We start from the raw sequence: 13976 nt of genomic DNA, 5'->3' as shown, positions 1-13976 counted from the left end.
CAGCCATTCAGATTAGCATGTCTCCCTTCCCCCTGGCAGTACCCTCCTCAGATATCCACATGGTCTCTGGTGGCAGCCCAGACCACTGACATCTGCTTTGCCTTTGATGTTAATTCAGGCCACAGACATTGACACAGACCACAGCTGCACCAGGACCAGGAACCCAGACATGCCCCTTGCGGGTAGCCGGGGCCAGGACCTCAGGATGGTCTCCTCATATCCCCCTATTCCTCACCACCTTCAAGTCTCCAGTTCCACCTTTCTCCTCAGAGAAAGGTTTTCTTGGTTTTCTCCATCCCCACCACACTCTCCATCTTTCTCATCTCTCCATCACACATTCATCCATCATGGCACCCACGGCAGGTGCTTGGGCCTCCCCCAACACTTCTTTAAAATTAAGTAATGTTATATATTTGAGGGAGTCATTCTTAGTAGTCACATAAAGAGTCAGTCTAGAGCCATGTGTGGTGGCACATATACCTGTAATCTCAGCAGTGGGGGGTGATAAAAACAGGAAGACCAAGATCAGGGAGATCAAGACCAGTGTTAGCTACAGAGCAAGTCTAAGGTCAGTCAGAGCCACATGTGACCTTGTCTCAAAACAAAATAATGACAAATAGGGATAATATTTTTAAAAAAATCATTCTAGAGAAATTCTCCTTCACCTGTAGGTATTCTCCCCTGGACAGCCCTTTTTGATCTTGGGATCATGTAAGCTAAAAAGCTAGAAAACTGGATTTTTTCTAAAGTGATCACTCCCCATCGCCAATTTCACTTCAGTTTTCCTGCATGTCTCCTTTTCCCTGTCCTCAGCATCTTAGGATCTCTAAAGCTAAACGGACCCAATTGAATCCCTGTTGTTTTTAGTTGAGATGAGGGGTGTTAGTTTAAAGAAGATGCTATTCTGACCCCTTTCCTTAAAGCCCGACCTCTGTCCTAACATGTCTTAAATCTAAGCCTAGAATCATGCAGGTAGAGAGGGGTGATGGGAGTGAGGGGGAGGGGAAGGACATCTCTTCCGTGCCCACTACAATCCACAGCAGTCAAGGTGCAGGGCTTTCTGTGCTCACACCCTCACGGCTAGCTCACCCGCTCCCTTGCCATCAGTGTCAGCTCTATTGAGCGTCCCAGTTGGAATAAAAGTTACACGCCTTTATTCCAGGCGCGTTTTCTAACAGCGCGTGCGACTTCAGGACTAATACAAACCGTTATGGGAATTCTGTATGCATACAGGTCCAAAGCGTTCCTTGCGGGCAAAGCGCGGTTCGGTTCCGGCAGCAGAAGGCGCTGTCTCCGGAGGTTGTGATCTATCCCCGCCCCCCTCCCGCTCCCGCGTACATCGATGCGCAGGCGCGGCTTCGCGGATTGGCCGTACGCGGGAGCCGTCATTCGGTGGCGGGTCTCGGCCGCGGGGCTGGCGGGCTGAGGGGAGGAAAGATGGCGGCAGCGGCGGCAGCTGGTGCGGCTTCTGGGCTGCCGGGTCCAGTGGCACAGGGATTGAAAGAGGCTTTGGTGGATACCCTCACTGGGATCCTGTCCCCCGTGCAGGAGGTGCGGGCGGCTGCAGAGGAGCAGATTAAGGTGCTGGAGGTGACAGAGGGTGAGTGAGGCGGGACCTTCACGAGGATGGCTCGGACCAGGGCCGGCCGCACAGTCCGCTGACCGCAGGGATTTGGGGATCCTGAGCCAGAGGAGAGGTGGGCGTCAGGAGTGGATTAGGAAACGTGGGGGTGGGGGTGCCGCTGGTGGCTGTGAAAGTCCTAGAAGAAGGGTGTCGCGTCTGAAAGGAAAGGGTCGGGGGAGGTGGAGCCTTAGCGGGGATGAGGTGGGGGAAGACTTGAAAAGATAGATAGTGGCTGGATTCTACAGAGGACAGAAATGGAGTTCGACGTGGTGCTGTCGGTGTCGCGCAATCTGGATGATATTTGAGCCCAAGACGAGGTCTTTTGCCGTTTTCTTCACCAGCTCGATTGTAGTGGGATCTGGGAAGGGAGCTAGAGACTAGCGAGAGGTAAGGCCCTTAAGAAGGCGGCCACCATTAAACAAGTTTCTGCATCAGAGTTTTAAATCTGGCTGGTTGTTCAGACACCTCATGTTTTTCTAGAAATCAACTCAATTCGATGCATACGACGCTTCACTTTCCCGACCATGCTTCCCAGTTTTTTTTTTCTTTTAAAGACTTATTGGCAGTTATTAAATACTGTACATTTCCATGTACAGGAACCGATCTTCCTTTGTTTTAGATTCTTTGTTCTCATCTTCCCATTATGTTCTTTAAAGTGTTAGAGAAGAAACTATTAGTTTGACGTTTTCTTTTAATTTCCTGTTTAGTGGCCTTTCAGCAGGCCTATTTTACAAAGAATAGAAAGAAGGATAAAATTTCCTTAGTCTTTATGTAAGAAACATATCTGATTCGGAATTCCAGATCCTCGGAATCCCCAAGCTCAAGGGAATATTTTCACTGCTCCTTAAACTTAGGCATCTTCAAAAATATGGAAGATTGTTTCCATATTTGACCAACCACCCTCAAAGCCTTGAATTAATGCTCCTGCGGGACTTATTTTTATTGAAAAGGAATGGTGAGGGGAACCTCCCTTGAATTTAATTTTTATATTCTCTTATATGACCAACTGTTGAAGGAAAGTTTCCTTATGTTGGGACTATTGGGATTCGGGATCTAAAAGGTTAGAGACTAAAAGGCCAGGTGTAGTTTTATAATGTACCAGATTCTGTTAAGAGAGGGAAGCATGGGTGGGAGAAAGCTATTGGAAAGCAGTGCATAACTTGACCTGAGGTTTCTAGGTCAAATTCCTTGAATTTACATTTCACGCCTCTGCCTCCCTCAGTATAAAGAAAGCTGATAGGCAGAAACCTTACTAAATTTAACTTGTTACTTACATTTAGTTGCTGGTCTGATGCAAACCGATCCTTAGTTAAACCTCCCATGAATGACACCCAGTGTTCAAGCTAACCCTCAAATGTATGGCTGACACCTTTCTGTGAAAGGCGGGCTTATGTTTAAACTGTACAATAGCTCTAGTCTTGCTCTGATTTCTTCTTCAGCTCCAGCCAGATGCTATGGCCTCATCTAGGGCAAAACCAATTATAAAGTTCTTGGGATCGTTTTGAAGTTCTTGTCGCCTACTCTTGGTGCGCATCCTTTGGAGTCTTGAAATCAAAAGTACAGAATTTCCATCTAGTCGCTGATGAATAAATTGATAAAGGCCACCTCAGTTCTCCCTCCTGTCCTTGTAACCTACTGATAACGTGCTGAGTGGCATGCTGAGAGGGAGGGGCAAGCTCTGACAGGAATGGTGGCCTGGTAGGGAGGCACATACTCAAGTGTAGAATGTGGTTACAGAGTTGGATCAAGCCTGGAGTTGAATATAGTATAGTGGACTCTTCAATGGCTTTAAAATAGTCTTGTCCCCTTCTGTACCTGTTTTTAGTTAGAAGAGAGTGGTTCATTCCTTAGGAGTCTTTCCAGGGAGTGGTCTTTAAGAGTAATCTCTTCCCATTGGGTCCTGAGCATCTCCAATTTTACATATTGGCTAAAACTCTCTGAGATACTTTCTAAAGGTAAGCTAACAGCTTCTTTAGCTGTGGCCCGTCCTTACATGAGATGACAGCACCTGGTCTCCTAGGAGAGCTCACGAGCTCCTTAGCCTTGGATTGTCAGGAAATTGCTCCTGTGATGAGAAGCTCCCGTGGGCCAAAATAAGGAGCTTTTCTTACAAACAAGTGAGTAAATGATTCGCGCCCTTGGAACTTCTTTTCAGTCCTAGGTTTATTCCAGAAGGATGAGCCTTGCTTTCTGGTCATTTAAAACATCTTCCTTAAAACCTGAAGTTAATGAGAGTTGATGTCTTATTTTTGTGTTTTGATAATTTTCTGTGTCAGTAGAGCACAAGGTCAAGTAACTTATCAGATGATCTAGTTCCTGTGCCCTCTCAAAAAGCCACACCATGAGCCATTTGCTGTTGCCTCACATAGACATAGGACACTGGACCCACGTGGATTATAAAATCTTAGGGTTTTATATTTTCTAGAGTCAGTTTTGGTCCTGGCTATCCTTGAACTCTGTAGACTAGGCTGGCCTTGAACTCAGATATCCACCTGCCTCTGCCTCTGCCTCCTGAATCTGGGACTAAAGGCGTACACCACCACTGCCAGCTGTGTGACTTGTTATTTTTGCCAGAAAGGTGCGTACCTTTCTTGACTGCCAGCTGATGAGCTCTGCTCTTGAACATTACTTGCAAGGATCTCTAACTTGTAGGGGAAAGGCACATCAGTTGTTACCTCATAGAGGGAAGGGCAAGAAAGGCTGGTGTTCTGGCCAAATTATATCAGAAATAGAATTTTCCCTCTAGTGTTGAAGGTTGAATTTAGGACCTTGTGTATGCTAGGCAAGTATTCTGCCACCTAGCTACATCCCCAGTCCTATAGATGAGATTCAAATAGACACTCCTCTTAAGAAATAGAGCAAAAGTTACATCCAGATCATTCTCTTTATCTTCCAGCTTGTATTTTCACTATCAATTTTCACATCCAAAGTGAACACATATTCTTAGAAGCTAAGGAACTGTGTGTCAGAGATCCACCCAGTTCCTGCTGGATTGCCCTGATGTCCTGGATGGTTTTCTTGAACTCCTGCTCTTGCCCTTTTCACTAAACACTGGGATCTTGGGGAGCCTGCAGACTATAGACTCTCAAGGGTCTATAGTTAGACCCTTGTTGTCACTCACAGAGGAGGAAATGCCACCAGTACACCACAGAGATGATGCGATTTACGACCTCGCCAGGTCTACAGCCCTGAGCTGAGGGGGACAGTAGAAAGTCTGGCATTCCTTTGGTATTCAGCAGATAATTGTCCCCTTTCTTAAGAGGATTGTGAGTGTGAGCTCGATTAGCAGAGTTTGTGAAAATTTAGTTGTACTCTCAGAGAGTAAGAGGTTTTTTATTTATCAGCATGTTGTTGTAATTCTTTCACTAGTACTTACAGGGACATATCAAGCATTCACTAACATGGGCTTTAGACAAGAGATGTCATAGATTACCAAAGGTCTCTTGACTCTGAATCTTAATATTCTGTCAACAGCTACAACTACCACTACTTCTTCTCCTTCTCCTTCCTCCTCCTCTTCTTTTTTAATTCAGCTTATGGTAAGACTACTTTCAGAATGTCACCGCTTTGTTTCTGGCATATTAATGCATTACTTCTTATATCCCATAATGGAATTCTTTCCTCGTTTACTTTCCTACTTTAAGACGAGCATCCTGAGTGTTGGAATGAGTAACTTCTATGTCCAGTCCTATGTTCTCTAGCTAACATAGCTGAGATTTTTGTAAGAATAACTAGATTTAGACCTAAGTCTTCTTCTCTCTTGTTACTTATTTTGTCTGTTAGAAATGAATACATACGCACCCCCCACTCACACACACCATTTGCTCTTAATACGTTTTTTGTCTTTTTTCTTTTTCTTTTCTTTTTCCTTCTGTGCTTAGGGTTGAACCCAGGGCCTTATGCATTCTAGCCAGGCATGCATTCTACCACTGAGCTATAGTCCCAGCCCAGTCTTTTCTGCCTTGCTCCCCAGAGAATACATGATTTCTTCCCATCTCCCACCATTGCATTAACCAGAGGATACGGATGATTCCCTGGCATACAGATGCTGCTCAGTCATGTGTGATGATTTTTCCCATCTTAGACGCCTAGAGAGATGATCCTACTGGCTGGAAATCCTTTCTGGTTCTCATGGGCACTTTTCTGGCTTTCTTACAGTATAGCATAAGCACTGTCCACCTGCGAAGGGCACCCCGCAAGGATCCAGACGCACTCCTGGGCATGTGGCGGGCACTGAACCGAGCGGAAGGCGGCCACGCTCGGAAAAAGGCCAGTGGTAGAATTTTTTTTCCCCCCTTTAAGCTATGGTTTTGTGGTGGTTACCTATCCTCATGAAAGGATAGGGGGCTCTCCAGAGTGCTGCTTAAAACTCTTTCCTACAGATGTTCTCTGTTCACAGTTCTCGCCAAGGTTGGCTGTCAAGGCACTGGCAAATCTTAAGTCTCTCTCAGAGACCGTTAAGAGCAGTAGTGTGCATTTCTTAACTTCTCCTTTATCCTCCCTGCCCTCTTTTACATTTTTCCTTTTAAGCCAAAGTTTACACAGATATTTGTTGCCAAATAGAGTAAGAGAAAGTAGGGCCAAGATCACCAGAGAGGGAGAACAAACACCCAAAAGACTAGAAAATGAGTCTAATATTGAAAATGAGACTAGAAAGTCAGAGAAGGGTTCCTTAGAAAGCTCAGGGGATGTCTGCCTGAAGTGGAGGCACCCGGTAGTCAGGTGAAAAAAAAAAAATCTCCACTAACCAAAGAAGGCTGTCCCTGTTTCACCTTGGAAGAGGGAGCTAAGGAAAATGTATTTCCTGACGAAATGGCTCTAGGAATCCTAGAGTTCCTAGTGTTCTTTGGTTCAGTGTCTTAGATTGAATCTTAGTTTAATCTGAATTAGTCTCTTTCAAGCAAAGTCCAGTGGATGTGTCTCTTGTGTTTTCTCTGCTTTCATTAAAATTTTGGTTGTTTTTTTTTAACAGACATACTTAGTTGTTTTGTTTTGCTTTGTTTTGTTTTTGTTTTTTCAAAAGTTACTGTATAGATTCTGTCAGTACAAGTCTTCAAATGAGATTCCATACTACCTTAGTTGGGGTTCTCTGCCCTTGGACAGAAATCCACTCTGTGACAAAGCACCTGTGTTGATCGTGGTTCTGCCAAGCAGTGAACTCAACAGCTGTTTGTTTGCTCCTCTGATTACACTCTCAACTTCAAACAAACTGTCTTTCATTCTCTGCCTTAGCCTTATAGCAGACTTCATTATCAGTACCACTGTCGTTGGAAACAGTTCTTCATCAACTTTTGTGTAAGTTACAGGTTTAGTATGATACTTTTCTCAGAGCTATGCAATGTAGGCAGAAATTTCCTTTCTTATATCCCACTATCGCCTTCTGCAAATTAGGTTTTGGGTGGGCTTTTGTTTTGTTTTGTTTTGTTGTCTTTAAAATGTGAAGCTTAACGGTTTAGAAACTCTGGGAACTTAGAGAAGAGAATGTCTTCTGTCCGTTCTGTTTTAAATCTTGCTTAATTAGCTAAGTTAGTCTGCAAGTCGTCTTTCCCAGGAAATTCTTAAACAGGCATTCATATTAGTTAAACTTTCAACCTTCTCTCTTAGGTGAAGGAATAAACTTTTATAGAAAATTCATGTTAAAATCTGTGTAGGTGGAGGGAGACCCTTGGCTGACTTGCTCTTAGGCCCTCCATGTAGATCTTAACCTTAAGTTAATCTCAGTTCTCGACCTCCTCTACTGCCTAGCTGCTGAGTGGAGTATGAGGTGTGTCTTTGCTAGGTTACCAGACACAGTTTCCTTAGGACTGTGGCAGAGAAGCTCCCAGCGGTGTGATCCTCACTAGAGGGCTGCTTCCTCCTGGCACAGACACCAAAAAACTTTTCATGGAAGCTTCTCTCTGGAAAGTAGTCTTGACAATCTCTAGTCAATGACACAGGACCTCAGCTGTCCCAGACCTGTGTGCAGTGTTCCTGAGTATCTGCTGGGTCTTCTGCTTGGCGCCTGCGTGGACTGGTGATGAGAGACACGTATGTGACTCCTTTCCCTTCCTTCATCCTCGTTATCACCCTAGAACCGTGAACATCGGTGTTCTTGTTGCAAAGGTGATTATTCAAATTTATTCAAGCTTTAGAGTTTAAACTCAAATTTCAAAACCTTCTCAAAAAGTCTTATTCCTCAGTGTCTTTTCATGCTGTCTGAGTGAATATTTTGCTTATTTTGGCCTCATTCTAGTTTGTCCCTATGGGAATGATCCAAAAATTAAGCTCTTGCCAAGAACTTTTAAAACCCACATAAATGTTATTTAAATAGCACCTTAAAAGAAAGTTCTGTGTGTTCCAAGAAGCTTATGTTTGTAGGTCACTCTGGAGGAAGTTGCATGAGACACATTAGAACCCATTCAGGAAGACCAAGAACCAGGGAGACCAAGACCGTTTAGGTTCAAGGCAGGCATGAGGTTAATGTCCGTTATCACACTAAGTATCTGAATTGCAAGTGTGGGTGCCTTTACTAGAAGTATTCCGTCTCCTTCTTGTTTGTTTGTTTGTTTGTTTGTTTGTTTGTTTATGGAGATGGGGCTTGTGCCATGGCATGTATATGGAGATCAGAAGGAACTTACTGGGGTTGGTTCTCTCCTTCTAACCATGTGAGTTCCAGAGATCAGGTTCAGGCATCAGATTTAATGGTAGTTCCCTTAGCTGGCTGAACTATCTTATTGGGCTACCTGTTCTTTTAAAAACAGTGGATTTTACCTTGTTCTGGTGAGATGACTCCCATTAAATTAAACCTAAACGTTAGCATTTAAGATGTCTTAATACATCTGGGCTTAGTGGTACATACCTTCAATCCCAGTACTACAGGAGGCAAAGGCAGGTGGATCTCTGAGTTGGAGGCCAGCCTAGTCTACAGAGTGAGAAATAGTGAGACTCCCATCTCAAAAACAAAACAAGGGTCTTCTTAGATAGTATGTGTGTTTGATAGAGCCCATTCTAAAAGCTGACTCATACATGGTTGGGTTTACACACCTGTTTCTTCTATTGCAAGAAGAGGGCTTTTTATATTTACCCAGAATCTGAACTAACTAAAATAATCTTATGAATCAGGGTGAATTTCAGTATCCATAGAGATGCTTCTGAAGGTTTTAAATGTTTGTGATTTAAGCATTTAATACATGTATTAAAAGGAAACCCCATTTTATCATGGTTTTATAGACAGTCTTATTCTTCATGAGTGACAGGTTGGGAGCCATAGAAAAGGACCAAGAACTGCAACTTAGAGAGGCTGCAGGCTAGCTCAGCAGCAGAATACTTGATGAGCAAGAAGCCTCAGCTTCCATCCCTCCTGTTGCAAGAAATAAATTAATTTAAAATGTCATTTAAAAATAAAGGCATTGAGTCAGGTGGTGGTGGTGCACACCTTTAATCCCAGCACATAAAAGGCAGAGGCATGTAGATCTCTGTGAGTTTGAGGCTAGCCTGGTCTATAAATGGAGTGTTAAGGACAGCCAGGGGCTTGTTACACAGAGAAACCCTGTCTTGAAAACTTAAAAAAAACAAAACCAAAAACAAAAAAACTCCAACCAAACAAAAAGATGTAATTTGGAATAAAACAAACAGGAACTGTAAGAATCTGCTACAGGATAATGTGAGTGCGTCATTCCTCTCTAGATGATACTCTGGGTTTTCTCTGTTGTGTGTTGGGGGATGTTTTGCTTGCATGTATGTCTGTGCACCATGTGCATGCAGTGTCCTCAGAAGCCAGAAAAGGGCACTGGATCCCTAAGATCAGGGTTAAAGCAGATTGTGAGCTGCCATGTGGGTGCTGGGAATCAAAGCTGGGTCCTCTGGAAGAACACTTAAGTCCTCTTAACTGCTGAGCCATCTCTCCAGTCTGTATTACATATGATCAAACTAGAAAGATACCATAATTAGCTCAATCAAAAGGACATCATGGATAAACTAGACAGGTTGATTCTAAGGGTTGTATAGAAAAACAGGGAGTGAAGAGTAACTAATAACATTGAAAAGAAAAACTCCCAGAAGGGACAAGCTCTACCGGACATTTAAACGTTGCATAAAGTTTCTATAATTAACACTGTGGCACAGACACATAACTACAAAGGCAGTTATAGGACAGAAAGTCTAAAAATCCTACACAAGTACCTATGGAAACCAAGTAAAACGAGCACCCCTGCTCTGCAAATCTGATATACTTCAAAATCTGGTACAGTTTGTATACTGGCATGAATCTGCAAGTAGAAGGTTGCATCTGGCATTATGTGAGAGGTCAGAGTCAAAATGCAAGAACACTGCTGGCTGCTGCTCCACACTTGTAGTCATAGCTGGTAAGACGCTTGAAGCAAAGGCCACCGTGAACTACAGTTAAATACTGTCCAAAAGAAAAACAAGTGGTCTGGGCTTGGTGGCTTGTGATCCCAGCTCTTAAGAGGTCAAGGCAGGAGATATGTTGCCAATTCAAGGCGAGCCTTGACTATGGTAAGATCCTATCTCACTAAATGCAGTATGTGAAAAGAAGAGGAAATAAAGATAGTCTCTTTGTGTAGCCTGGCTGTCCTGGAACTCCCTCTGTAGACCAGACTTGCCTCAGAGACCCACTTGCCTCTGCCTCCTTGCTGGGGTTAAAGGTGTGAGCCACCACACCTGGCTAAATGAACTTTTTAAATGGGGCTGAGACAACTGCATAAACAAGCCCTGATTACTTACGAGCCTAAATGTAAGAAAACAAAGCCCTAGAACTACTAGAAGAAACCCTTTAGCCCTACAGAATAATGAGCAATAAAAATAAGTAACAAAATGGTACAGTTTTTGCAATGTGAGAGGCTTGGGCTAACCACATCCCTTCGTTAGACCCATTTCCATAGGATTGATTGTTATAATGACACCACCATTCTTTCTTTGTGGATTTAAAGGATAAATAACGTACTAAGGACAGGTGTGGTGGCTTCACGATTTAAACTGAAACTTGCCTAAATCTAGAGACCTTGCTAGGTTGTTTGCTTTGTTTAGAGGGCCAGGGGCAGTAGCGTGTGTAGATGTGTGATTTGAGTGACATAAAATTTTAAATTTCCTACCAGCCATATTAAAGAGGTTTTAAAAAAAGAAATGGGTAAAGATAATTTTAATGCTTAGGGCTAGAGATAGCACAGTGGTTAAGAATGCTTACTGCCCTTCCAGAACCACATCTGAGTTTGGTTCCCAGCTCCATGTGGGGAAACTCACAATTGCCTGTAACTCTAGCTTCGGGGATCTTATGATCTGATGCCTTCTTCTGACTCCCACTGGTACTTGAATATATGTGGCCACATACGTTCATTCAGATTAATACGCATAGAGATAAATCTAAGTAATAACTTTAATACTGGCTGGTCATGGTGGCACACACCTTTAGACCCAGCACTCTGGACACAGAGGTTAGCCTGATTTACTTAATGAGTTCCAGGCCAGCTAGAGCTACATGGTGAGACCTTGTCTAGAAAATGAATTAATAAAAAAGACTTAATTAATTAAAAATTAGTTAATGAATTAAGTACTGTACTCATTTAGCCTGGCATATGTCAAATATTCCCATGTATAATCAATTTTTGGTTTCGTTTTGTTTTGTTAAGGCTGGTAGGGTTGTACATGCCTTTAATTCTGGCATTCCAGGAAGGAGGTTAGGAGCTCTATAAGAGTATAGCCAAGGCTATGTCGTGAAACTCTTGTTGCCAAGAAAAACATTATTAAGATACTTGTTTTTCATGCTAAATTTGAATTGTAAGGTATTGTTCACATTTACAACCATCTCAGTGTTTGTGGCTGATGGCAACTATATGTCTTATACAATCCTAGATTGGGAGATATAAAATTATGATCTTACATTTTTTAAGAATTATTTTTTTATTTTATGTGTATGAGTGCTCTGTAGCTGTCTTCAGACACACCAAAAGAGGGCATTACATTACAGATGGTTGGTTGTAAGCCACCATGTAGTTGCTGGGAATTGAACTCAGGACCACTGGAAGAGCAGTCAGAGCTCATAACCGCTGAGCCATCTCTCCAGTCCTGACCTTACATTCTTGATAAAATGCTGATTACTTTGCAAATATAAATGGGTCTATTTTTGATAGTGAGAGTTTATAACATACTTTCAATAAGCACTTCAAGACTGTTAATCAGATGTTTGACTTATACCTATGACTCCAGCACTTGGAAAGCTGGGGCAGGAATATCCTGTTCAGAACTAACCTAGGCAAAATTCTGGTGTTTGTTTTGTTTTTCTAAAATTTACATTGCACATTATAAACTGTTCTCTGCAATCCTTAGTTTTTGGTTTTTTAGGGTAAGCCTGTTGAGCCAGCTTTACTCAAGTCTAATGTCACAGGTCCTGAAATTGCTGCACTGTAGGAGCAGTGGATCAGCTTTCTTGAGCTCTTTCCTTATGGCTTCAAGGTTAGAGCTCAGTGGTTTGCTATGGCTTTCGTGAGTATCCTTAGACTCACAGGAAATGTTTCTCTTTCAGAATTTGGTGTTCACCTGGCAGAGCTGACTGTAGATCCTCAGGGGGCACTGGCAATCCGTCAGGTAAGTCCAGGGTGACCCATTGATAAGTATTTTCCCTTCACTCAGTAACTTAGAAACTTTCTTAGGGGAAGGAGAAGGAATAAGAACAATGTATAAAACATGATTTTTGTACAGACTTAGATGATTCAAATATATCAAACCATAAATGTAGTTTTATATGTAAAAATAAGTCCTACCTCTTGTTGCACATGATGGCTTATTGTCTTCACAGCTGGCATCAGTCATCTTGAAACAGTATGTGGAAACTCACTGGTGTGCCCAATCAGAGAAGTTCAGACCTCCGGAAACTACAGAAAGGGTAAAGGCTAACGGTTACGTGTGGCTAATCTACCTACAAAGATTTGAGAGATAGTCTTAAGACACTCAGCACTAATACGACACTTCTTCCTGACACCAGAAAACAAGACTAGGAAGAAAGTAGATTGGGTGGCATTATGAGTGCTGTGCTACAAGTGTGCACAGGATGGGCTGTGTTCAAATCCCGTTCTGCCCTTCTGCAGGCCACGAGAGCATTGGACATACTTAGCTATAAACACTCAGTCACTTAAGTTTACAAAGTTAGAATTAAAATTACCAACTTCGAAGGGCTTAATAATTAAATAAAATGCTTCTTAGTACAATTGCTAAGCAACCACTCTGAGTATCCAAGAAAGCATGAGATATAAGTTCTAGTGGGTTAGAACCTTGTACAACTCTGGGAATGTTTTGTATGTATGATGTCCAATGAGAGCATCATTGTGGCAGAGAACTCTTAAATGTGGCTACTGTGACTGAGCAATGAAGATTGTCCCAAAGCCTGCTACTTACCGTCTGATCAATGACAAGTGTCCTTTCCTTCTCCTCAGGCAAAAATTGTTATCCGGGAGCTATTACCCAATGGGTTGAGAGAATCAATAAGCAAAGTGCGCTCTAGTGTGGCCTATGCTGTATCTGCCATTGCCCACTGGGATTGGCCTGAAGCCTGGCCCCAACTCTTCAACCTGCTTATGGAGATGTTGGTGAGCGGAGACTTAAATGCCGTCCATGGAGCCATGCGTGTGTTGACAGGTACCAGAAGCCTTTCCTTTGGTGTTGTACTTGGACCTTAAGTGAGAGGGGAACAATTAGAAGCTATGTGATAATGTGGCCTAGACCAAGGATCTTTTAAGTGTTTCTCCTCTCTTTTAGGTTTTTGTAAATGTTTTTCTTCTAGTTTTTATCTCTATAGCCAACAGAAGTGCTATTGATTCTTTCCCAGGGATTGAGTTAGCATAGTACTACTTATACTTCCAAATCTTTATAGAGTGATACCGTAGGCTGAGTGTATGATTCAGTGGCAGAGCATGCACAAGTCCCTGAGTTCAAGCCCCAAAACCACACACATACAAATACACAGGAATATACAGGAATGCCATAGCAAATAAATACTTAGATTTTTAGTTTGTTATTCTGACTCCACCTTGGCACTTTGCTTTGTCTCTTTGAGCCTTAGTTTCTAAGATGCTATCTTAATTTCTGTTCTGTTGCTATGAAGAGACACCATAACCAACACAACTCTGGTAAAGTTGAGGCTTGCTACAGTTTTAGAGGGTGAGCTCAGGATCATTATGGCGGGAAGCAGACAAGTATGGTGCTAGAGCAGTAGCTGAGAGCTTTATATCTTATTCTGCCAGCAGAAGCAGACACTGGACTTGGCATAAGCCTTTGGAACCTCAAAGCCCATCCCCAGTGACACACTCCTTCCAACAAGGCCACACCTACTCCAGCAAAGCTATACTTCCTCAAACAGTTCCAT

The 13976-nt window shown here is 42.8% G+C and overlaps 1 protein-coding gene across 2 annotated transcripts in view; it reads left to right on the top strand.

Annotated features, from left to right (window-relative positions):
- The first annotated feature begins 1395 nt into the window (after positions 1 to 1395).
- The window catches only part of Ipo9 (importin 9), a 46983-nt gene continuing 34402 nt past the window's right edge, over positions 1396 to 13976 (top strand). Inside the window, exons 1-4 of one of the 2 annotated variants that reach the window (XM_028764654.1) lie at positions 1396 to 1600; positions 12141 to 12202; positions 12414 to 12500; positions 13048 to 13249. In XM_028764654.1, coding sequence (XP_028620487.1) covers positions 1438 to 1600; positions 12141 to 12202; positions 12414 to 12500; positions 13048 to 13249 — 514 coding nt within the window. In that variant the 5' untranslated portion in view covers positions 1396 to 1437. Of the gene's footprint in view, positions 1601 to 5792; positions 5894 to 12140; positions 12203 to 12413; positions 12501 to 13047; positions 13250 to 13976 lie in introns of those variants that run through there. The other variant, XM_028764655.1, reaches the window with a different exon arrangement.

Source organism: Grammomys surdaster, unplaced genomic scaffold (genome assembly GCF_004785775.1).
Source record: "Grammomys surdaster isolate TR1022 unplaced genomic scaffold, NIH_TR_1.0 145, whole genome shotgun sequence".
Lineage (NCBI taxonomy): Eukaryota > Metazoa > Chordata > Mammalia > Rodentia > Muridae > Grammomys > Grammomys surdaster.
Note: the sequence above shows the minus strand (reverse complement) of the source record. Positions and strands in the feature narration are given on the sequence as shown.